Genomic DNA, 23,946 nt, shown 5'->3' with positions numbered 1-23,946 from the left:
CACAAGTTCTGAGTGATATCTCTTAGGAACTGATGTAACACTGCAAAATTTTAGCAACATCAGAGACCATCTCTTAGGAACTGATGTAACATTGCAAAATTTTAGCAACATCACACCACTACCTGCAGTGATGCAAGCCGGGGGTAGACATCCCTCAAACCTAAAATGGAACTTGGATGCAACCTTGTCCAGTAGTGGTTGATAAAGAAAAAAAATGAGCTAAAAGGGCACAGAGTAGCAATCGAAGTAGATGCTATGAAGCAGACACAAGTCGATATCATTCCTCCTTGGTAATGGTCAATATCTCACTATCTGGCTGGCTGTGTAGCAAATTTAGATAACTAAGGTACTGTGTGTGTGTGTGTGTCATCATGAAAACTTCACCACATAAAAATCATTCCTCGGATGTTGCATAACTATGACATAATAATATCATATGTAATTGGTTGATAGATATTAAACTCTTCAGACAACCCCATCATTTCAGAATAATAGTCCTCAAGTGTCTTATCCTCCCACTATAGAGTGAAAAAAGGACTGAAACAACTGATAAAAACAAGCAATATCATTAATCCCTAAATACATTTTTTCCACCTACTGCTATATCTGCTAGATGTATCCAAGAAAATCAGTCTAAGTTATCTTTAGTTCCATAGAAATCTATAGCCATGTTTTAAGCTGGGCATCCTCTTGTTCCCACTTAGAATAATAGAACTACCAAATTCTTGTTTCCTAGAAAAGACCATTACCCAATGTTGGTGTTGGGACCCAAATACCTTCCCTGAACCCAACAAAGGGAGTGAAGCAGGCCACTACCCATCAGCAGTACTCAAGGAGGCAGAAAGGACAGGCGACAGAGCCTCAGGGACAGGCGACAGAGCCTCAGAATTAGTTACACACAGAGAGGGTGATTCTGCCGACAGAAGATATTCCCTCCATGATATTTCCCAGAGTTAGTTATCCTGCCAATCAGAGGATATTCCCTCTATGATTACACCTGTAGGCCAGCTATATAAGGTCATACTCTTACAATGAAAGGCAGGAATGAATATCCCCTGTTTCTCTCTCACTGAATCCCTCTTTTCCTACCTCCCCTTCTCTTCTTCCTCTCCACTTTCTGTTTCAGGAGGTTAAGCCACCCTTGAAGGGGCTTCCAAGGTGAGCGGTATCTCACCAAGTTGGTATCAGAGCAAGGTTGCAGACCAGCTATGCCGCAGACAAGATCCTCTACCATGGAAGATAGAGTCGACCAACTTGAGATTGGGTTCCACCAAGTACTGAACGAACTCAGGGATCTCAAGGTGGTCATCTCTAACCTCGCCTCCCAACAACAGTCCGGCAAGACCAGTCAGCCAACAGGGGCCGACACCTCTGTTTCCAGTAGCCAGGGAACTGAGGGTTACCCCGCCAAAAACGTTACTAAAATCAATTTTCCAAACTAGTCCGATGGAGATCCCATTCCTTGGATCTTCAGAGCAGAGAGATTCTTCGAGTATCATGAAACCCCTGCACACCAGCGCGTCGCCATCGCCTCCATTCACCTAGAAGGAGACGCTATTCTCTGGCTCCAGTGGTATCGACAAACCCATCCTCGGGTAACTTGGGCGGAGTTCACAGAAGCTCTATGCATCCGTTTTGGGCCGACGGCGTTCGTGGATTACGACGAACTCCTCACTCAACTAAAATAGACTGGGACAGTAGCAGACTACCAACTCGAGTTCGAAAGAATGGCGACCAGAGTACATGGATGGCCGGAGAAGGCCTTGGTTGGGTGTTTTGTGGGAGGTCTCAGAGAAGACATCAGCTTAGAAGTGAGAGTTCTTCGACCAGTGACAGTCATGGCGGCGGTGGGTATGGCTCACTTGCAAGAAGAGAAGATTGATAGCATGCGCAGGACCAGCAGGCCAGCGGGCCGAACAGCAACCCCAAAAACAAGTTGGGGATTCTCAGAAGCCCATCTTGCCCAGGCCCACTGTGCCTTTCAAACGCCTCTCGTGGGCTGAGATGCAGGCCCGATGCGAGAAGGGCCTCTGTTACAACTGTGATGATAAGTTTGGGCCAGGCCATAAGTGTTGGGTCCAGCGAGTATTTCTCCTTCAAACAGAGGGAGAACCGGAGGGGACAGAACTAGAGCACTAAAAGAATGGTAGGATCCATCTAATGGATGCCATAAAGGTTGCGGAATGGGTGGGCAAATTTCAAAAATTTTCCTACCTTCTTCCAACTAGGAATCATATTCCCTAATTTAAGAATACAATATTCAAGGATCCTACTTGAACCATAATCGAACCAGATCTGAACCAAAAGGGAAGGAGGAATTATACCTGATCCAGAGAAGCAGTATCTCCCAAAGTTGGTGTTCACGCCCAAAGAGGACACCAAGATCCGCTCCTGCTGAAGATGACACAGTTGTATGTGGAACGGAACCAGCAGAGTGCGTCCTACACACTGAATCCTTCGCAAGAATCCACTGGAAACTCTGAGCACCAAACCTTTCTAGTCTTTTCTGCAAGACTGATGTCAAGAACTGATTTCTTGATTTCTTTCTTCTTCAAAGAAAGAAACCTCCTAATTAAGAAACCTGATTATGATCTCTTAGGGTTTCTCCTCTTTTCTTCTTGATTAAGAAACCTCCTAATTAGGAGTCATCCCAATCCAAATCAGTATTTGGATAGGGGATGATCTTAAACCTATCTGTAGATTAAGTTAGCTTACTCCTGATCTTATCAGGAGGTTACTAGATTCAAATCTGATTTGAATTTGGTCTCCCAAAGTGGATAAGGTTAAAGGCCCAATCCTTTTGCTAACTTTAATCCCAGATCCGCCCCATAGATGGGTGATCATGTCAGCCCAGCTCGAAATGGGCTTTTGACCCATTAAGTGTTCAGTGCTTAACTAGTTTCCAATATGTTGCCCAGTTGGGCTTCTTTGTATGGCGTGGGACCCAAGCATTGATCTACACACCAGCCACATGGGTTCGGCCTAGCCTTTATTACAAGGCCCAGCCGAATTCACTGAAAAGTTCAGTGAACCCCTGAGCCCATCACATGGACCCTATGGGCCCAACACTTACATTAAGTGGTCTCTGGGCCAAGCCATCTTATAAAAACCCAGGGACTGTGGGCAAGTGCAAGATTAGCCCATCAGGTACTATCCTAAATGGTCTTACACTTAACCTCTCAGCCCCTAATGATCAAGCACTGCCCGACAAGAGAGGACATCTCCCTCGGCTACAAGGAACAGTGTCGCACTCTCTACTCACATGGATCTCGGGAATTAAAACCATTTGCAAACATTTTGAAACCGTATATATATATATATATATATATATATATATATATATTAATTTTGCAAAACAAAATTCCAACGATTGAAATTAACTGTCGGCAGTTTAGTTTCCATCAGAGAGAGTGCATTCCCGATCATTACCTTTGTCGGACAAAGGGGCTGATCCTGTCACTATGATCACCCACTCAGATGAATTCTCAGACTGCCCCAACATGCCCAAGTTTTGACCCCCGCTAAGGATCTCACTGATTGGCATATCAAAGGCAGCCCGATCCGACACCTAGTGAAGCATCATAATCGAGTCTAGGGGTCAGGTGTAACTTTCCAGTTTTGCCCATCTGTCTCCAAGGTCCAGGGCAATACTGGAAATCTGGTCCGGTTCAAGAATTCGAGTAATCCCATATTGCATGTGCCTTGGGTCTTACCCTGGTGGCCGAGACAGGCCATCCCAACACTTGGTGGCATACCAGTATCAGCCTTGGCAGGATAAATCTCCCCGGACTTATCCAATGGCTGTGAACATTTAAAACTAACACAAACCTCAATAAGTGTCCAGTTTAGGGTCTTACACAGAATTATACCAAACAACATGAATCAAACATGCACTTTATTTGTTTACATTAAATATCAAAAGTACATCAAATCGGATTGAAGCTAAGGGCATACAAAACTGTCTAACAAGCACATCGAAGACTGTGAGTTGATATCAGGCGAACCAGAACCTGTTGGAGCCGAGATCTCCCTACATGCTCTCATGGGCCTCATCCTTCTTCAGTCCATGCGAGTAGAAGGAAGAATGGTTGGCCGGTCTATGATGGTTTTGATTGACAGTGGCTCTACTTTGAATTTCATCACTTGCCGTTTGGCAAAGCAACTAGGTATGACTATACACCCCACTCCTCTCTTTTCAATCCATGTGGCTAATGGGAATCAGATGTTATGTGATGGTGTATGTAAGAAGGAAAGGATCCTCGTACAAGGCCATAATTTCGTGGTAGATCTCCACCCATTGGAATTCTTGGGGGCTGATATTATTTTGGGAATCCATTGGTTACGTGGCCTAGGTCTTGCACTATGTGATTGGGCTAGAATGACAATGGATTTTTGCCAAAATGGACAGACCTGCCATTTGCAAGGGGTGCGGCCCCTGGTCCCCGAGGTGATACTTTAGCCTCTATAATACGGGCCTCCAAGGATACTGGACAGCCCTTGTTTATGCACTTAGGCATTCGACCCACAATTCCAAGTTTAAACAATCAGAACTTTGACCAACCCACTGAAGCCCAACACCAGACCCTAAGATCAATCCTCGATCAGTTTGGTGACATATTCAAGGAACCGAACCAGTTACCTCCACCCCGGGCCCATGACCATCAAATACCCCTCTTACCAGATTCCAAACCAGCCAATGTGAGGCCATATAGATACCCTTATTTCCAAAAGCTGGAAATTGAGAAGGCAGTAAAAAAGCTAATGGACAAGAGGCATATACAGACCAGTACCAGCCCGTTTTCATCCCCCGTACTCCTAGTGAAGAAGGATGGTAGTTGGCGGTTTTGCGTAGATTATCGGGCCCTGAATCAGATTACAATGAAGGACAAGTTCCCAATACCCCTCAATCATGAACTGTTGGACGAGTTAGGGGAAGCACAAGTGTTCTCCAAACTGGACTTGCGGTCCAGGTATCATCAGATCCGGGTTCACCAGGCTGATATCCACAAGACAGCCTTTAGGACCCACGATGGCCATTATGAGTTTCTGGTTATGCCGTTTGGTCTTACCAACGCCCCCTCCACCTTTCAGGCCCTCATGAATGACATCTTTAGGCCTTTCCTAAGGCAATTTATTCTGGTATTTTTCGATGACATCTTGGTTTACAGCAAGGATTGGGGCACCCATATGAAACATCTGAAACTTACCCTCACAATTCTGAGAGAGCACCAGTTGCATGCCAATTTGACAAAGTGCTCCTTTGAACAAAGACAGATTCGGTACTTAAGCCATGTGGTTGCTGCAGAGCGGGTTATGGCAAACCCAGAAAAGATGGATGCCATCCAAAAATGGCCCAAGCCCACTACTGTAAAGGCTCTCAGAGGTTTTCTTGGGCTTACCGGTTATTATAGGCGCTTCATTAAGGGGTATGGGCTTATGGCCGCCCCTCTAACACGCCTGTTAAAGAAGGATTCTTTTGGTTGGGTTGATGATGCCCAACGGGCCTTTGAAGACTTGAAGACAACAGTTTCTAGCCCTCCAGTCCTCACTCTTTCGGATTTCTCCCAGCCCTTTGAGATAGAGTTCGATGCATCGGGTGTCGGAGTGGGGGTCATTCTGATGCAGAAGGGGCAACCCATTGCTTATTTCAGCAAGACTCTCTCAACAGCTCACCAAAATCAGTCCACCTATGTCAAGGAAATGATGGTCGTGGTAATGGCAGTACAGAAATGGCGTACACACCTATTGGGATGCCAATTTATCATAAGGACAGACCAACGAAGTTTGAAGTACATAACAGAACAAAGGGTGCACACCCCGGAGCAGCAAAAATGGCTTAGTAAACTAATGGGATTCGACACCCACATCGAGTATAAACTCGGGCCTGCCAACAAAGTAGCTAATGCCTTATCACGGGTAGAAGAGCTGGCCCAACTAACCTGCTCTCAGCCCAGTTTTCCCTTATTTGAAGTTATACGGCAAGAAGCCAGATCTGATCCACAGCTGCAAGACATTAGGGAAAAGTGGAAACGTGACCCTTCTCAGGTTCCGAGTTACCAAATTGTGGGACATGATCTTTTCTTCAAGGGAAGGTTTGTGGTTGCTCCAAATTCCACCCACAAAACTGAATTGTTACGGTTGTTTCATGATTCCGCGTTGGAAGGACATTCAGGGGTGCTACGGACCCTAAAAAGACTCAGCAGCCACTACCATTGGATAGGAATGCGCAAGGATGTGTTGCACTATGTATCAGAATGCCCAACTTGCCAACAGCAGAAATACTCCTCACAGTCACCCGCGGGCCTTCTACAACCCCTCAAGATTCCAGAGCAAGTGTGGGAAGACCTCTCCATGGATTTCATCACGGGACTTCCTCGTTCTGCAGAAAAAGAGGTCATCATGGTTGTGGTTGACCGCCTCACCAAGTATAGCCATTTCTCTGCTTTGCCTCACCCTTACACTGCAGCAATGGTGGCCGACATTTTCATACGGGACGTAGCAAAACTGCATGGAACACCAAGATCCATTGTCTCGGACCGTGACCCTACCTTCCTAAGTTCATTTTGGAAGGAGTACTTCAGATTGCAAGGAACCCGACTGCACCCATCCACCAGCTATCACCCGCAAACTGATGGACAGACTGAAGTCATTAATCGATGCTTAGAAGCCTACCTTAGATGCTTCATAGGGGAGAAGCCTAGACAATGGGCCCACTGGCTTCCGTGGGCAGAATACTGGTACAACTCAACTTATCAGTCAGCTGCAGGGATGACACCCTTCAAGGCCCTAAACGGCAGAGAACCCCCTCCCATATTACCCTATGAATATGGGTCATCCAAGGTGGCAGAAGTAGAGACTCGCCTACTGGAAAGAGACGAGATTCTTAGACTGCTCAAGGCCAATTTGACAAAGGCCCAGCAACGAATGAAGATCAGCTATGACTCTCACCACCGCCCATTAGAGTTTCAGGTGGGTGATTTTGTCTACCTTAAGCTCCAACCTTACCGCCAGGTCTTAGTGGTAAGATGGGCTTGGCACAAGCTAGCTCCCAGGTATTATGGGCCCTACAAGGTGCTGGAAAGAGTGGGCCCTGTTGCTTACAGATTGGACCTCCCTGTTGCTTACAGATTGGACCTCAATGCTAAGGAGGGAGGAATTGTTGGGACCCAAATACCTTCCCCAAACCCAACAAAGGGAGTGGAGCAGGCCACTACCCATCAGCAGTACTCAAGGAGGCAGAAAGGACAGGCGACAGAGCCTCAGAATTAGTTACACACAGAGAGGGTGATTCTGCCGAGAGAAGATATTCCCTCCATGATATTTCCCAGAGTTAGTTATCCTGCCAATCAGAGGATATTCCCTCTATGATTACACCTGTAGGCCAGCTATATAAAGCCATACTCTTACAATGAAAGGCAGGAATGAATATCCCCTGTTTCTCTATCACTGAATCCCTCTTTTCCTACCTTCCCTTCTCTTCTTCCTCTCCACTTTCTGTTTCAGGAGGTTAAGCCACCCTCGAAGGGGCTTCCAAGGTGAGCGGTATCTCACCAGTTGGTCTCAGCCATCCTATGGCAACTTTTTTTGGCACAAAACTCAAATACCATTACATCAAGTAAATGTCCCTACCAATCAAGTAAATTTTCCCTTGACTATAAGGAAAACTTCAATAGGCTTTACACATAAACTTAATAGAAGTCATTTAAATGTGTTTAAGAAAATCAGAAGATAGAATAACGACCAACTGAGAATCCATTTCCAATTTTCCATTAACCACATTTCACTCAATGAACCACTATAATCAAAACCAAAATCTGGTAGTTTACCCTCACAAACATTGAATGGCCATAAATAACACTGAATGTACTACTTCAGCATATAAAGATCACTCACTAACCTGTCCAAATAAAACTGCACGCTTCAAAAAGTCACAAATAGCATTCTTCTTCAATCACAGACTATAGAAACCAAAAGAAAATTGATTAATCACCACCCTCACAACTCACAATGTGCACAGTTACCATCTTCTTTGACTCACTAACATAGGGACTTGTAGATAGAAGGCAAAACTGAAAGGTAGCCTTTTTTTTAGGAAACGGTAACTTTCAATAGATAAAACCAGAAGAACAACTGTCACCTTCTAAAGTAAAAGGTGACCCCTGAATAACAAATAACTTACAACACTGCGCAAAACAAACCTCCTGATTCAACCCTTGTTTTGCTAGGTAGTCAGCTAAAGCATTTGCTAGGTAGTCAGCTGAAAGGTAGCCTTTTTTTTTAGGAAACGGTAACTTTCATTAGATAAAACCAGAAGAACAACTGTCACCTTCTAAAGTAAAAGGTGACCCCTGAATAACAAATAACTTACAACACTGCGCAAAACAAAACCTCCTGATTCAACCCTTGTTTTGCTAGGTAGTCAGCTAAAGCATTTGCTAACCTCCTAGACCAATGCACTTGTGCACCCAGCTCCCTTCTGAGGCTCAATAATTCCCTTACATGTTGTCTAAGGGACCATGTTCCCAAACTATTTGATTGCAGCCAACCTACTACTAATTTTAAATCCCCCCCACTTCCACTGTTGAAAACCCAATTGCTTGGCCCATCTGAGCCCCTGGAGGAGAGCCAATACTTCAGCTCTAAGTGAGTCCCCCAAACCTATTGGACCAGAATACATAGCTAGAATTTTTCTTTCCGCATCTCTAAACATACCCCCTATTCCAGAAGGTCCAGGGCTCCCAAGAGAGCTTCCATCAAAGTTCAGTTTGACATTACACTACAAAGGAGGGGACCAAACTGCTTGTATGGTAGGTGATGAAGTAGAAGACATTGCTAAAATACTCCAGCCTCTAGTCAAATCATCTATAGAGACATCCTTGAACAAGTCAAGAGTTTTCAGCCAATGTACTGCCTTGATGGTGATCCCTTCAATAACTTCAGGAGCTGATTTTTCTTTCCCTTGGAAAATCCTATTATTTCTCTCTTCCCACACTGCCCACAAGATAGCTGCCCTCGTTGTTCTCCACATCACCCTTCCTTTCTTCTTTGGTTGTCGGAAAAAGTTAGGGTCAAATAAAATCCACTACGCTTGTGGGAGGAGTCCACCTACAATCAAAGAGAGAGGAGAACCAATCCCAAATTAGAGCACTAAAAGGACAAGAAATTAATAGGTGATTCACCATCTCACCATTCCTCAAGCAAAGGCTACAGACATGAGGTGACAAGCACCAATTTGGTCCCTTTCTTTGAAGCACTTTCAAGTAGGGGTGGCAATGAGCCGAGCTTTTCACGAGCTGCTCGAGCTCGAGCCTAATTCACTGGCTCAATTATTAAATGAGCCGAGCTCAAGCCTACTAGAGTATATATATATATATATATATATAAAATTACTGAAAATAGTATATATACTAAAAATATTATAATTATTAATTCTTATTTTTTAAAATATCAAATAAAAAATATTCTTACATATAATTTTTTATTTTTATAAAATATTTTTTCTCAAAATCGAGCTCGAGCCTTGTAGAATAGTCTCAAGCGTGGCACTATTCGGCTCGAATCCACCCCTACTTCCAAGGTATTGATTTTTTGGAGAACCACTTCCCAACAAAAAGCCCTTACTTTTGGGAATACCGGAGCGCTCCATACTTCTTTAACAGGAAAGGAGGAAACCGGGTTAAAAGGAAGGACCATAGCATTGAAAAACAAAGAACAAGAAAAACTACCTATAGAAGTTTCAATCCAAATTCTACTGTCAGGAGAAGAGTGGTTAGAAAAACTGAACTTATAAGAGAAAAAATATCATTTGTCGAATCCACTTCTGAGTCCCTCAAACCTCTCCTTAGTCCCAGATCCCAAGAATCCCCAGAAACAAGAAAAGAAGAGATAAATTGAGATTTTTTTCAAAGAAAGGGAATATAGGTTCAGGAATCTATCCTTAAGGGGAGATTCCCCAATCCACAAGTCCTCCCAAAAAAGAATCTTATTACCCACGCAAGCATCATACCTGATGAAAGGAGAGAAGACAGGCAAGATACCAACAATATCTTTCCACGAGGAAAAGCGCGAAGCCCTTGGGTCGAGTCCAGCGTCCCATCCATTTACTGCCATTCCATGAATACTTCTTATCACCTTATGCCATAAACTCTCTTACTCCTTAGGAAACCTCCATAACCATTTGCCTAACAAAGTTGTGTTTCTTATTCTAATATTTCCAATTCCTAACCCCCCTTTGTCTTTCTTTCTAGACACCACTTCCCATTTTACCCTATGATCCTTTTTAGTATCTCCAAGTTCCCACAAAAAATCTCTCATTGTTTTTTCAACCTGGTTTGCAATCTTAACAGGCAATTTGAAGGTAAACAAAAAATACACTAGCAAATTTGCTAGTGTTGACTTAATTAGAGTGATTCTACCCCCTAAAGAGATGTAGTTCCTTTTCTAACCTGCTAGCCTTTTTGAGAATCTTTCCAAAACCGGATACCAAAATCTATCTAACCTCGGGTTTCCTCCCAATGGTAAGCCTAAATACTTAAGAGGCCAATCACTGACCTCACAACCTAAAGATCTAGCCAAAGATGCCACCTCTACTTCTTGCCTATTAATTCCAGCTACACAACTTTTATTCCAATTTACTCTCAAGTTGGAGACCTTTTCAAAATTCTCTACCAAGACCTTTAAATTTTCCAACTCCTCCGGATCTCCTTCACAAAAAAGAATCAAGTCATCAGCAAATTGAAGGTGGGCTACAACTATTCCCTCCCTCCCCACTCTCCACCCTCTAAGCAAATTTCTAGCATCGGCTCTAGTAATCTAAATACTCAACACATCAACTATCAGGGTGAAAAGGAAAGGAGAAAGAGGGTCCCCTTGTCTTAAACCTCTCTTTGCTGGGAAGAAATCCTTGGCTACCCCATTAACTAGAATGGAGTAGTGGCATGAAGAGATATAACCCTTAACCCACATGCACCACCTTTCTCCAAATCCTCTAATTCTCAATACTTCCAGTAAAAAACCCCAGCCCACCAAATCATAGGCCTTCTCCAAGTCCAGATTGCAAATCAAACCCTTTTCTCCTTGTCTTTTTCTATAATCCACACATTCATTGGCAATAAGGATCTGATCAATAATTTGTCTTCCTGACACAAACGCCCCTTGGTTCGGAGAAATCAAAGATGGTAATACCTTTCGGAGATTACCTTCAAAATCCAGCAAAATATGCTTTGAATCTAAGAGAAAATCCAAAGAATAATTGTTGATTTTCTTCTAATAGTAGGGTACTAGAAAATAACAGAAAAAAAAAAATCACGTGTTCCCCACCACTAGTTCCTAAAGAAGAAAAAGAGCATCTATAGAGAAGAACAAAAACTAACTCATTCAATTCTGCTGCTCTGAACAGAAATAAATGACTTTATAGAACTCCTCAGTCCTCATTCCTCAGAGTTTTGGCTGAAGTAGAAATTTGGCAATTACTAAAGATGCAGCTGACTCCTAATTAGAATCCTAAAAACCCATAAGAAAGTAAGAATAGAAACTCAGAAAAATAGTAGTTGGCTTAAAACTAATAATGTCCTAATGCTGTGTTTGGTTTGAAGGAAAAAGTAAGGAAAGGTAGGGAAACCTTTACAAACAATATATGGGTTTCCCTACGTTTCCCTTCCCTTCCCTACCTTTTCCTTCAAACCAAACATAACCTAAATGAAATAGGAAACTACTGACTGTGGACCTTCTACAAATAGCAAACTCCATAAAGAAAATAGCAGGTGATTATAAGCATGGGGCTCAACAATTGCAAGGTTAAAGCCAATGAATTACCTAAACATATAAAAACAAAGATTCAACTATGTCCAGTGGTATACTGTGTCATTCGGCATTCTTCTTTGTTATTTAGGCTCAGTTTGGAAAGAGTACACATACAAATATGTAGGGTGCAAACCATGTATTTTGCATTATTTTGTATGTATTTACACTGTACATATTTGTATCTGTGCCCTTTCCAAACTGAGCCTTATATAAAACAATATACAACAAAATAACAAAAAATAAAGATTTTTATCTGAGAATGTTAAGAATTGTTTTCTCAATATTCAAGTAATATAGAATTATAGATGCGAGATTTGCAAAATGACACATGCCAAGGAGCTGAATTAGAGAAGATGGGAAAAAGTACGTCTTTAGTCTAGACTCTAAACCTCTTTGAAAACTGGCATATGTATGTATGTTTATATGTACTTACAGAGAACAGCATTCTTATTTACTTATAACATTCATATACCACTTTTTTATAAGAGAGTCCCCAAAATGTGCCAAGACAAACTTCAGTAAAAACCCAAACCTCAATCAACTCCCAACGCAATCAAGGCCACATGAGATGGGAGCATGTTATCATGTGCATGGAGCTAATATTTCTCATAGAAACTTTGGAGAGACTGAAATTATGTACTTGTTATTGTTAATGCTGCTACCGTTAAATATGCAACTCACACCTAGGAATAGAACCTAACAAAAATTCAAGGATAGTGAAATTTGCAGACAACCACAACATCAAATTACTGCAGAATCAATCTTATCGTGAATCAAATCTAAGTTTATCTAATTAACAGAAACCACCAAAAGGGTGTTTGTAACTTTGGATGCCATGTGAAACCAAATCATTTCATCTTAGTTTTTAATAGCATTTAACTGACAACATCCTCATCTAAAACGGAACATTTCTACTTATAAATGTTAACAATGGACAGAAATGAATTCAGCTCTTACAATCTTGAAATTATCATGTTCATGTTTTATTCACAATCATATATTCATATATATATACACACACCAAAGTGGAGAAAAACGGTTGCTTCCTGGTGTTCTCAAATTTTCCTAATGTAGCTAGTGATTAATACATGGATGTGATTAATACAATTGGTCCTAAAAGTTTAATGTTCGGTTTCCTTTTTTATTCCTTCTATTTGTATAACTGCATTGATGAACACCCACAAGAAAATGTATGGAGTTCTCAATCGTGTAACCCTTCACTTAAACTATCTGTTATTTGTATTGCTCCATATGGAAAACAGCAAAAACCTGATTCGAATAATCATCATTACTGATCCAAAAGAGGAAAAAATGTGGAATGTTCTATTCCCAAGCATCGAACAAAGAAGGGTTCCAGTATACAGTAAAACAGGGAGAATAATCGAGCAAGATTCCTTGCAGGAACAATTCTCCTATATCCCAAACTAATTGATATATTCAAATCGGCTAAACATAAAAAAGTAGCCGCTATTGATTGGAAATCTACGATCAACGATATAGAGAATAAAACTGGCAAAGGCAAACTTCAATTATACCTGAAACCGCAAACAACAGAGCGAAATACATAAATCACTGATAAACATGAAAAAAAATGATGAATTTTTACGCACAGCTTGCTTGCCGCGGCATCATCGTTGGTGGCCTGAACGGCTGCTGTGTTGCTACGTGAATCTCCCGCCGCTTTCGACATCTTTTTGGCAAAATTTTCAAGTTCGCGGAAGAGAGGGAAAGAGAGGGTCCTCGATTACAGAGACCTCTGTACAAATACAACCTTCGATGTTCAAGTTTCGCGGAAATATGACACAGTACCACGCAGCGTTTACGTCGAGCCTCAAAATTCAATATTCACCGTTGGATGGATATTCACATCTTAAACTTCTTCCAACCGCTAGATGATTAGATGAGCACACGTATGTTGCCACATGTGCGGCTGTAGTGGACTGTTGGAATTGTTTTCTTTTTTTGTGTGTATTTATAAGGTTGCGTTTGGCAAGTCTTTCTGCACGGTCTTCCGTCTATTAGAAGCCCATAAGACCGAAAATCGGTCTATTCCTATTTGGTTTGCATCAGATCTCCCCATCAAAAGACATTGTGTTGAAAAGCTCGGAGAAGCCCAATTTGGGCTGATTTCAGGAAACTAGGATCATAGCTTCTGGGCTGATCTCACACGCATACACAAATGAACTCTAACTCCCAATGCTAAACCCCTCTCATTCGCACACTCGAGACTACATTGCTCATACTTCTCACAGGTTCGATTCCTCCATTCCCTTCATCCTCCTCTTCCTCCTCCTCCTTCTTCAATCTTCTTCTTCTTCTTCCTTCTTCCGCCGTCACCATCCTCCTCTTCATCTCTCTTCCCTGGTTCCACTAATTTTTCCCCTTTTGTAGGAGATTACAAAGCATTTGGTGCTCATGAATCTTGCGGCAGTGGTAGCTTGTTATTTGGTGGTGGTTTGCTCAGGTACAACCCCCATCTCAATATGTACTGTTAGGGTTTTTTTGGAACATCGATTGTCTTTAAACTTCTATGTGTTTACTCCTTTTTTTATGTAGTTAAAAATTGTTAGGTTTTAAACTTGTAATGTTAGGTGATGAATCAATTTTCGGTAATGTATCAATTTTTTGTGTTAAGTACCTCGTCATTTGGTCTGCTTCCAAGTGGCCGATGACTTAGAGGCCGAAGTGGAGAATTTTGCTAGGTGAGGACCTAGATGCCGAGTTAACTGGGCCGAGCTGGGCAGGTTAGGTGCCGAACTCACTAGGCCGAGCTAGGCACGTTAGGTGACGAGCTGACCGGGCCGAGCTAGGTAGGTTAGGTGACGAGCTTACTAGAGTGTTGAGCTGCCTATTAGGTGCCAAGCTGACCAGATGGTCGAGCTGCCTATTAGGTGACGAGTTGACCAGAGGGTCGAGCTGCCTATTAGGTGACGAGCTGACCAGAGGGCCGAGCTGACCAGAGGGTTGAGCTGCCTATTAGGTGCCGAGCTGACTGGAGGGCCGAGCTCCTATTAGGTGCCGAGCTGACCAGAGGGTCGAGCTGCCTATTAGGTGCCGAGTTGACCAGAGGGCCGAGCTGACCAGATGGCCGAGCTTACCAGAGTGTTGAGCTGCTTGGTGGCAAGCTGAATTGATTGTTGAGTTTCGTCATTCTTTAGAGACCTGCAAGGAATCAATGTTAGAGGACCCGAGGTGGCTAACCCGGCGAGGTCGCTCCGATGCTTAAGTCAGTACTCTCATAGTAGACTGCGAGCTAAAAATCACAAAGCATGAGAGCTATAATATGCTTACTTGCCCCCCCAATGCCATTAGGGTTGGTGCCTTTTATATAGGCATTGTTTGGCATGGACTTCACGCACTGCATCCGAGATTTCCGCGAGGTCGTCTAAGTTGTCCGAGATTCCCTAAGGTAACCGCCATGCATGTTGACCACTCTCCGGATCGTTCGGCACGTGAGCCAACTTCAAAGGATCGTGAGAGTGTTAGGATATGCATGCCAAATTTGTCGGCGAGCATGTCTCGCAGGTCACCAAGTCGGCACCTCGGCTAAGCCGCCAGTTCGTGCCTGGGCCAGGCCGCCAGGTGGGACACCATCAACTTGGCTAAGGCAAGTTATTGCCTAAGTGGTTCCGAGTATCACCTATTTGTTCCGATGTGCCATGTGTCACAATATCATTGGAGGGCCAAATCCGCCCTCATCATTAGGTTTGCACATGTCTTATTAGGTTTTTTTTGTTTTGAAACATCGATTATTGTTAGGTTTAAGAACATAAGATTCTCTGGTAATGCTATAGATACCCATGTAATAAGAATTGTGGGCAGACCTGATTTCCACTATTTTTTTCCCTTACCTGTCTTTCTATTGTTTCCCTCAAAGAGACCTTGCGATTGGCAATGTCCCACCTAGATAAAGTCTATTATACAATAATAATGCTAATTGTAAGAAGACCACTATGAGGTTGTATGGATTATTTTGTTTTGGAAAGTTCTCTTTCTAGTTAAAATATAAGGAAAAGTGCTCACCAATAGAAAAAGAAAAAAAGAGACAAAATATGCCTTCAAACTAAAAGTTAGATACATGATGATCCATCGAGTTTAATATATAGTAAACAAGTAGACCCAATACACATATATCTAACAACACAAATTGTCTGAAAACAGGTTATTGTTTTTGTTTGCTACTTATGGGGTGATAATTTTAATTAGTTAAACTTTAAATTTATATTGAAAATTATCCATTATATTACGTTTGCTATATAACAAATATTTATGGCACTATAATAAGGTGGAGGTTGAAAATTGAAATTGAATGTCAAATAACTTGTACTATTGTAGTTTGGAGATAAGCTTAGTACAATCACTATATAGGGAAAAATCCAACTAAGATTTCAGAAATCCATTTAATTTTCAGTAATTGTATATTATTGGTGTAAAAAGAACAAGGCAATTATTCATGGTACTGCAACAAAAGGGAGCTTGAAGTTGAGTGTCAAACAAGCTTATATAATTGATGATTGGAGATAGGCTTGGAACAAATTTAATCAAAAGAAACTTTTCAAAAAAAAGTGGTGAAAATCCCAAGTTATGGGTGTAAAGGCCTATAAATAATCTTTTATTTTTATCAAGAGATATGTAAATAATTTTCTTTAGTCATGAATACAATTAACAACCTAATTCAATTAAAATCTTTTCATTGGTGATTTGATCCCATAATCTTTATGAATGCAATTTTGTGTACATGGGTTAGATTGGATAACAACAGTAGTATTTCTCTGAGGCTGCAATTGGTATCCCAATTGTTTGAATTGATGAAACATGGAGCTCTCTTCTATTTACCAAAATTTCATATCAATTGGTTCTGCTCACCTTGCGTTTATCAAATTTCTGATTACAAGGCACAATAAATAATTAATAATGTGGGGTAGTAGCAGGTAGCTAATAGAACTATAAAAGCTTTCCTTGTAACTATAGAAAAATAGGCTCCACACATAATTTCATATTATGCAATTAGGTATGTACAGTTTACAGTATACTTCAGTACCAGAAATTTCGTTGCCCCATTACAAATGATGAATACTTTTTGATGAATCAATTTTTGGTGATGTATCAATTTGTTGTGTTAAGTACCTCGTCATTTGGCCTGCTTCAAGTGGACGATGACTTAGAGGCCGAAGTGAACTTTTGTTGGATGAGGACCTGGATGTCGAGCTGACCAGGCCGAGCTGGGGGCAGATTAGGTGCTAAGTTAATTGGGCCGAGCTGGGCAAGTTAGTTGTCGAACTGACTGAGCCAAGATAGGCAGGTTAGGTGACGAGTTGACTGGGTTGAGCTAGGCATGTTAGGTGACAAACTAACCAGAGTGTCGAGCTGCCTATTAGTTGCCGAGTTAACTAGAGAGTCGAGCTGCCTGGTGGCGAGCTGGATTGATTGTTGAGCTTCGTAGTTCTTTAGAGACCTGCAAGGAATCCATGTCAGAGGACTCGGGGTGGCTAACCTAGTGAGGTTGCTTCGATGCTTAAGTCAGTACTCTCATAGTAGACTGCGAGCTAAAAATCACAAAGTAATATGAGATCTAGAATATGCTTACTTGCCCCCCCCCCCATGCCATTGGGGTTGGTGCCTTTATATAGGAATTGTTTGGCATGCGCTTCACGCACCGCATCCGAGATTTCTGCGAGGTCATCTAAGTGGTCCGAGATTCCTGGAGGTAACCGTCATTCATGTTGACCACCCTCCGGATCGTTTGACACGTGGGCCAACTTCCAAGGATCGTGGGAGTGTCAGAATATGCATGCCAAATTCATTGGCGAGCATGTCTCGCAGGCCACCAGGTCGGCGCCCGTGTCAGGTTGCCAAGTCACGCCTGGGTCAGGCCGCCAAGTGGGACACCATCAACTTGGCTAAGGCAAGTTGTCGCCTAAGTGGTTCTGGGTGTCACCTAGTTGTTCCGAGGTGTCATGTGTCGCAATATCAATGGAGGGCCAAATCCACCCTCATTGTTAGACAGTGTATGCCCTTAGCTCCAATCATAATGATGTAACTTATGACATTTATTGTAAATAAATAAAGTAAATATTTCATTCATGTTTTAGTGGTGTGTTTCTGTGTAATACCCTTAAACTAGACACTTATAAGACTCGTGTTAGTTTAGAATGTTCACAGTCGTTGGATAAGTCTGGGGAGATTTATCCTGCTAAGGCTGACACTTATGTGCCACCAAGTGTTGGGGTGGCCTGTCTCAACTGCCAGTGTGAGACTTGGGGTACATGCTGTGTAGGTTTACTTGAAACCTTGAACCATACCAAATTTCCAGTATTGCCTTGGACCTTGGTGATTAGTGGGCAAAACTGAAAAGTTACACCTGACCCCTAGACTTGATTATGATACTGCATTAGGTGTCGGATTGTATTGTCTTTGATAATACCAATCAGTGAGATCCTTAGCGGGGTTCAAAACTTAGGTATGTTGGGAAAGTCTGATAATTCATATGAGTGGGTGATCATAGTGACAGGATCAGCCCCATTGTCGGACAAAGGTAATGATTGGGGGGATTCACTCTCTCTGATGGAAACCAAGTATGCCGGCAGCCGATTTCAATCGTTGAAAATTATTTTGCAGAATATATTTATATACGGATATACATATACATATTATGGTTACAAAATATTTGCAAAATGTTTTAATTCCCGGGATCAGTGTGAGTAGAGAGTGCAGCACTGTTCCTTGCAGCCGAGGGAAAAGTCCTCTATTGTCGGGTAGTGTTTGATCATTATGGGCTGAAAGGTTAAGTGTAAAACCATTGAGGGTAATGCATGATCGGCTAATCTTGCATCTGCCCACAGTCCCTGAGTTTTTATAAGGTGACTTGGCCCAGGGACCACTTAGTGTAAGTGTTGGGCCCATTAGGAGCCCATGTGATGGGTTTCAGGGGATTTACTGTATTTTCAGTGAATTCGGCGAGGCCTTGTAACAGAGGCTGGGCTGAACCCATGTGGTTGATGTGTAGATCAATGTTTGGGTCTCACGACATACAAGGAAGCCCAATTGGGCAGCAGTTTGGAAGGTTAATGAACAGTTAGACTTATTGGGCCTAAAGCCCATTTCGAACTGGTTTAGTTAGACTAATTAAAGAGAGGGGCGGATCTAGGATTGGATCATAATATAGGATAGGGTCTTACCCTATCCACTCAGAGAGTTCAGATCTGAATTTGGATCTGAAAACCTCGTAATGAGATCAGGAGAAAGCTGATCTAATTTGTAGATAAGATAAGGATAAAGGGTTTATCCTTATCTCTTAAAGATAACTCCTTATCCAAATACAGATTTGGATTAGGAAACTCCTAATGAGATTAGGAGCTCTCTTTAAAGCTATAAAAGGAGGAAGGGGTGAACCATTCAGCCCATCACAAAATCCTGATATCAGATCTTAGATCATACAGAGAGAAGACAACAACAGTGTGACTGCACCATCTTCTCCCTGTGTTCTCCTCTAGTTGTCGTCCACTGCCAATTTCATCTCCATTGTTGTAGGAGCGATCAAAAAGCATTATTGATATCATTTTTTGGTGAAAAAACTGATTGGGAGTTGTGCTCGCCTACCCTCCAGCGAATTCTTGGTGAACGATTTGGTTTTTTTGAAGAACACTGTTGGGCGTGAACACCCTACACTGTGTCATCTTTAGTGGGAGCAGTTTTTTGAGATTTTTCTTTGGGCGTGAACACCTTCATTGGGAGATACTATTTTTTCGTATCAGGTATATCCCTCTCCTACTATTGGTTTCAGATATGGTTCGGTTTAGGGTTCAATATTGATCATTGAAAATGCAGATTTTCTAAAACAGGGAATGTGATTCCCAAATGGGAGAGAGAATTTTTTGAAATTTCACCCTACCTTCCTACAGGGTTCGGCCATCCATATGATGGATCTCTCATTTCTTTACTCATCACTTTTGTTTTTCTACAATATACATATAATTCAACATACAAGGCAATTAAAAGAAATCACCCTTAATTGGAAGATTCAAATAATCATCAAACCCATAAATATGAGCAAAAGTCATTAATCTAGCTCATAGTCCAACAAGAAAACAATTACATGGGAATTGTCTATCCATCTAACTACTATGTAACTAGAGTATTCGTGGCTAGGAAGATCGAGGCTATTGGGTATGTGGATGTATTGTTCATATGATTTAAGGGCCAAGAAAATACATATATGAGAGTTCTTTAAAAAAAATAAAAATCTATATGAGTGAGTTGAAATAGGTTGGAAGGAGGCTATTTTGTTTACTATAAGAAAGGAAGTTATGATTAAGGCAGTGTTCATTGCCATTTCCACATATGCATTGTCATGGTTTTTATTTCTAAAATGGCTTTGAGATCAATTGGTTAGAATTTAGAGGGAACTTCTTTGGGGAGGAGGAAAACATAATGAAAATGAATTGGATGAGTTGGAAGAACTTATGTAAAAAAAAAATGTAAGTTTCTTAAACTACCCTTATGGTTTAGCTAATATGCTTGATATTGATAGCACAACAGAGTTCAATGATATCCTTGATTCTTTCTTTGACATTCCACCTACATCCTACCCTCTTGTTACAACTTTATAGAAATTATTGTTAATGCTAGACCTTCAAGATCAATAACATTACAAACCTCTATAAGAACAAAGGAGATTAATTATGACAGGTTCAATTTGGGTTAACCCCATTTTATAACCTGGATCATCAATGGTTGTTTTTCATTCCATTTGATTGTTGGTGTTATAGGTTTTGTTTATGAACTTTTCATCATTAAATTTAGAAAAGAAACACTTATATTTGAATATGATATTGTTTGTGTTTTTAGATGCTTTACATCTAACAAAATGGATTTTTGGTACATTATGGTTGTTTAAACAAATAGTTTTTAAGAAAGCACAAATGAGTGGAATCCACTTGAGGCATATCAAAAGAACCAAAGTTGCTCTTAAGATGGAACAAAGTTTACTGCTTTGTTATTACTTGGAAGAGAGCATTCACACAAGCTTATTTGTTTTGTTATTCAGTGCATTGGTTGATTGTACATATTGGTTGATGTAGGTTGTACTGGCAATTTGTTGAAGCTATCATACCCTTGTTATTGGTTGCAGGATTCTGTCCACTTACGAACATTCAATGGGAATAGCTACTTCAGGTGACTCATAGAGCCATCAAACATTTTTCCATTTTTTTAGTTGATTAGAAAAAATATGATTATTTTATAAAATTTCAACAATATTGTGTTAGTAACCCAAAGTTTCATGATGATTAGATGGCGACAAGTGTATCTAACACATCTTTTGAGAATACCCCATCACAAATGCAAACTAGACACCTACACAATAAACTTTTTTTATAGATTTACTTGTACAACAAGTCCAGAGTGGGGGAATTTGGAAAGATGTGAGACAAAGTTTTTTTCGCAAAATTTTCCCTGAAGTTCAATACGAAATCATTTAGTCACAAGATACAAAACTTAAAGAGTAGATATAAGGAGTTTACAAAGCTGAGATATGGGCAAACTGGATTTGGTTGGGATAAATAGAATAAAATGGTTGTAGCCTCACTAGAGACATGGGACAACTATTTGACGGTGTTTGCTATAATATATATGATTGTTTATTTAAATTCAATACATTGCATACAAATTGATTGGTGTCTGGCTTTTTTTTTATAGGCTAATCCCAAAGATAAAAAGTTTTGTACAGTGGGTTGCCCAGAGTATAACAACCTAGATGTCAGATTTTGGGGAACAACACCCACTAGAAGGTTTTCAGCATCATTGGTACAAGGCATAGAGTCCCCACCCTGAGATGAGGGAAACATCTCAATTGGCCAACTTGTTGATGAGACCCAACATCCATCAGTAGGAGTTGATGAACCAATGAATGGCAATATTGACATGGTCTCAACTACAAGCACCAAAACTCCACGTAGGAAGAGACCGACCAAATTTTGTGATGCAATGGTTGATTAATCTACATTAACTGGAAAGAGGTTTAATAGGCTGGTTGAGGCAATAGATGGGTTGCGAACAAGGACAAATAGTCCAACATCCATGTCTTCTGTGCTGGCAGAGGTGAACACCATTGAAGGACTTTACCTTTCTGACTATGATAGGATATACGGCATTTTCCATGACCCAACAGCAAGAGAGTTTTATTTGAACCTGCCCCCAACTATTAGGAAGAGTTGGTTGATGGGTCGCATAGGTTGCTGAACATGGTGGTTGTCTAACTTTGATTAAAAAGTTGTCTAGTATTATGCCTTTGTGGGCTTTTTTTTTGTGAGATGATTAACCTTGAAACACATATGACTTGATGGATTGCTTTTTAATTTTTTTAATGGTGAATGAATGGTTTGATAGATACTTATTGTGATTTGTAAAGACAAGTTTATATATTTTTGCTACTTCTTTATGGTTATAATTACATGTTGGATGGATGTAGATGCTAGTGAATGTAGGTTTGAGTTACTTCCATTTGTTGTTAATGGTATATAGGTACATGGTGAATGGATGGATTTGGGGATATACATATGATGAATGCAATTTTATCTGCTATTATTTGTATGATGTATGTATGAGTTGGGCTCGAGGCAGGTGGGTGATTAATGAATAGTAGGTGGATGATTGTCATAGTGTAGGTGTCAATGTATGCTTATGGGTCACCACCATAAGTATTTGTCATTTGGCATCGTGATCCAACATTGATATTCATCTTATATTCATTCATTATTCATATGCCATATCAAAATGGTTGACAACCCTACTAGGATTGTAGTGTTTTCAACAATTGCATTTGCTGTAGTTGAGGACGAAGAGCAACGGATGTTGACAAATATCATCATTGTGAGAGAAATGGAGAAAGAAGAGATGTCAATCTCTATGACACTATACCATGATGACATACTGATCAGGTCAGAATATTTAAAGAATGTCATCTACAATGGTGGCAGTAGATGCCTATATATGTTCAGACTCACACCAATAGTGTTTCTTAGATTAGTAACCTCGATGAGACAAAGAGGGTTAGTGAAAGACAGTCGGTATGTATCATCCGATGAGCAAATTTGGATTCTATTGCAAGTGATAGGGCACAACAAATCAAACCAAGATACTACATACCATTTTTAGCATTATTGTGAAACAGTTTTATGACACTTTAAAAACTATTTTGAAGGCCATCTGTGAGTTTGGAAAAGAAATTGTGCGACCTAATGATATGACGGTTGTGCCACCCCATATTCAAAATAATTCAAAGTATTTTCCATGGTTTGAGGTAAATCATTATATTTGTTAGATGTTTTATTTCTCTTTGAACCATTACATATAAAACTGATGCATTTCTCCCTCTCTTTTTTGTAGAACTATGTTGGTGCTATAAATGGTACACATGTCCATGCATGTGTTCCACCTAGTGAACAAGTGCCATTTAGGGGATGCAAGTCAATCACCACCCAGAATGTGATGTGTGCATGTTCATTTCACATACTATCTCATGATTCAATGGTATTTTTGGAAACAATCCAAAACCCAAATAACATGTTTCTTCTACCATCAGAAGGCCAGCAAAACAACCATAAATAATTATATGATTGTATGAAAATCATCGATACTTGATTGTAAGAAAGTCACCGATACACTGATAAATTTAGTTGCATTTTTTGTATAGGAAAGTATTATGTTGTTGATTTGGGTAACACAAATATGTCGAGATTTCTATCTCCATACTGATCTGAGAGATACCATCTGAGAGACTCTCAAGGAAGAGGTGGTCGTCGAAGTAATGGTGAAGAGTGCTTTAATTATATGCAATATTCACTTAGGAATGTCATAGAGTGGTGTTTTGGAGTTCTGAAGGCACGTTTCCCAATTTTGTAGTTAATGCCTCCCTACCCACTTCACAAGCAAATTAGGATTGTGTTTGCTACACAATTTCATCTGGATGTTACAGATAGAGGATATGTATTGGAATGGGTTCCTACAAGAGGATGTTACCATTGACGGATGGAACAAGTTAGAGATGAAATTATGTTCAAGATGGTTGATCATTACAACTTATGTGTTAATCGTAATTGACCAAGACATAGGAGACAATCTACTTAGCTTGTGTGGGTTGTGATT

At 40.8% G+C, this 23,946-nt stretch overlaps 1 protein-coding gene across 3 annotated transcripts in view; it reads right to left on the bottom strand.

The window, feature by feature from the left end:
• SBI1 (Leucine carboxyl methyltransferase) overlaps positions 1-13,630 on the bottom strand; it is a 45,824-nt gene extending 32,194 nt beyond the window's left edge. For all 3 annotated transcript variants that reach the window (XM_010277133.3, XM_010277132.3, XM_010277131.3), the window contains exon 1: positions 13,413-13,630. In XM_010277133.3, coding sequence (XP_010275435.1) covers positions 13,413-13,492 — 80 coding nt within the window. In that variant the 5' untranslated portion in view covers positions 13,493-13,630. The remainder of the gene's footprint in view (positions 1-13,412) is intronic.
• Between the last annotated feature and the right edge of the window lie 10,316 nt (positions 13,631-23,946).

This window comes from Nelumbo nucifera, chromosome 1 (assembly GCF_055504915.1).
Source record: "Nelumbo nucifera cultivar China Antique chromosome 1, China Antique-T2T, whole genome shotgun sequence".
NCBI lineage: Eukaryota > Viridiplantae > Streptophyta > Magnoliopsida > Proteales > Nelumbonaceae > Nelumbo > Nelumbo nucifera.
Note: the sequence above shows the minus strand (reverse complement) of the source record. Positions and strands in the feature narration are given on the sequence as shown.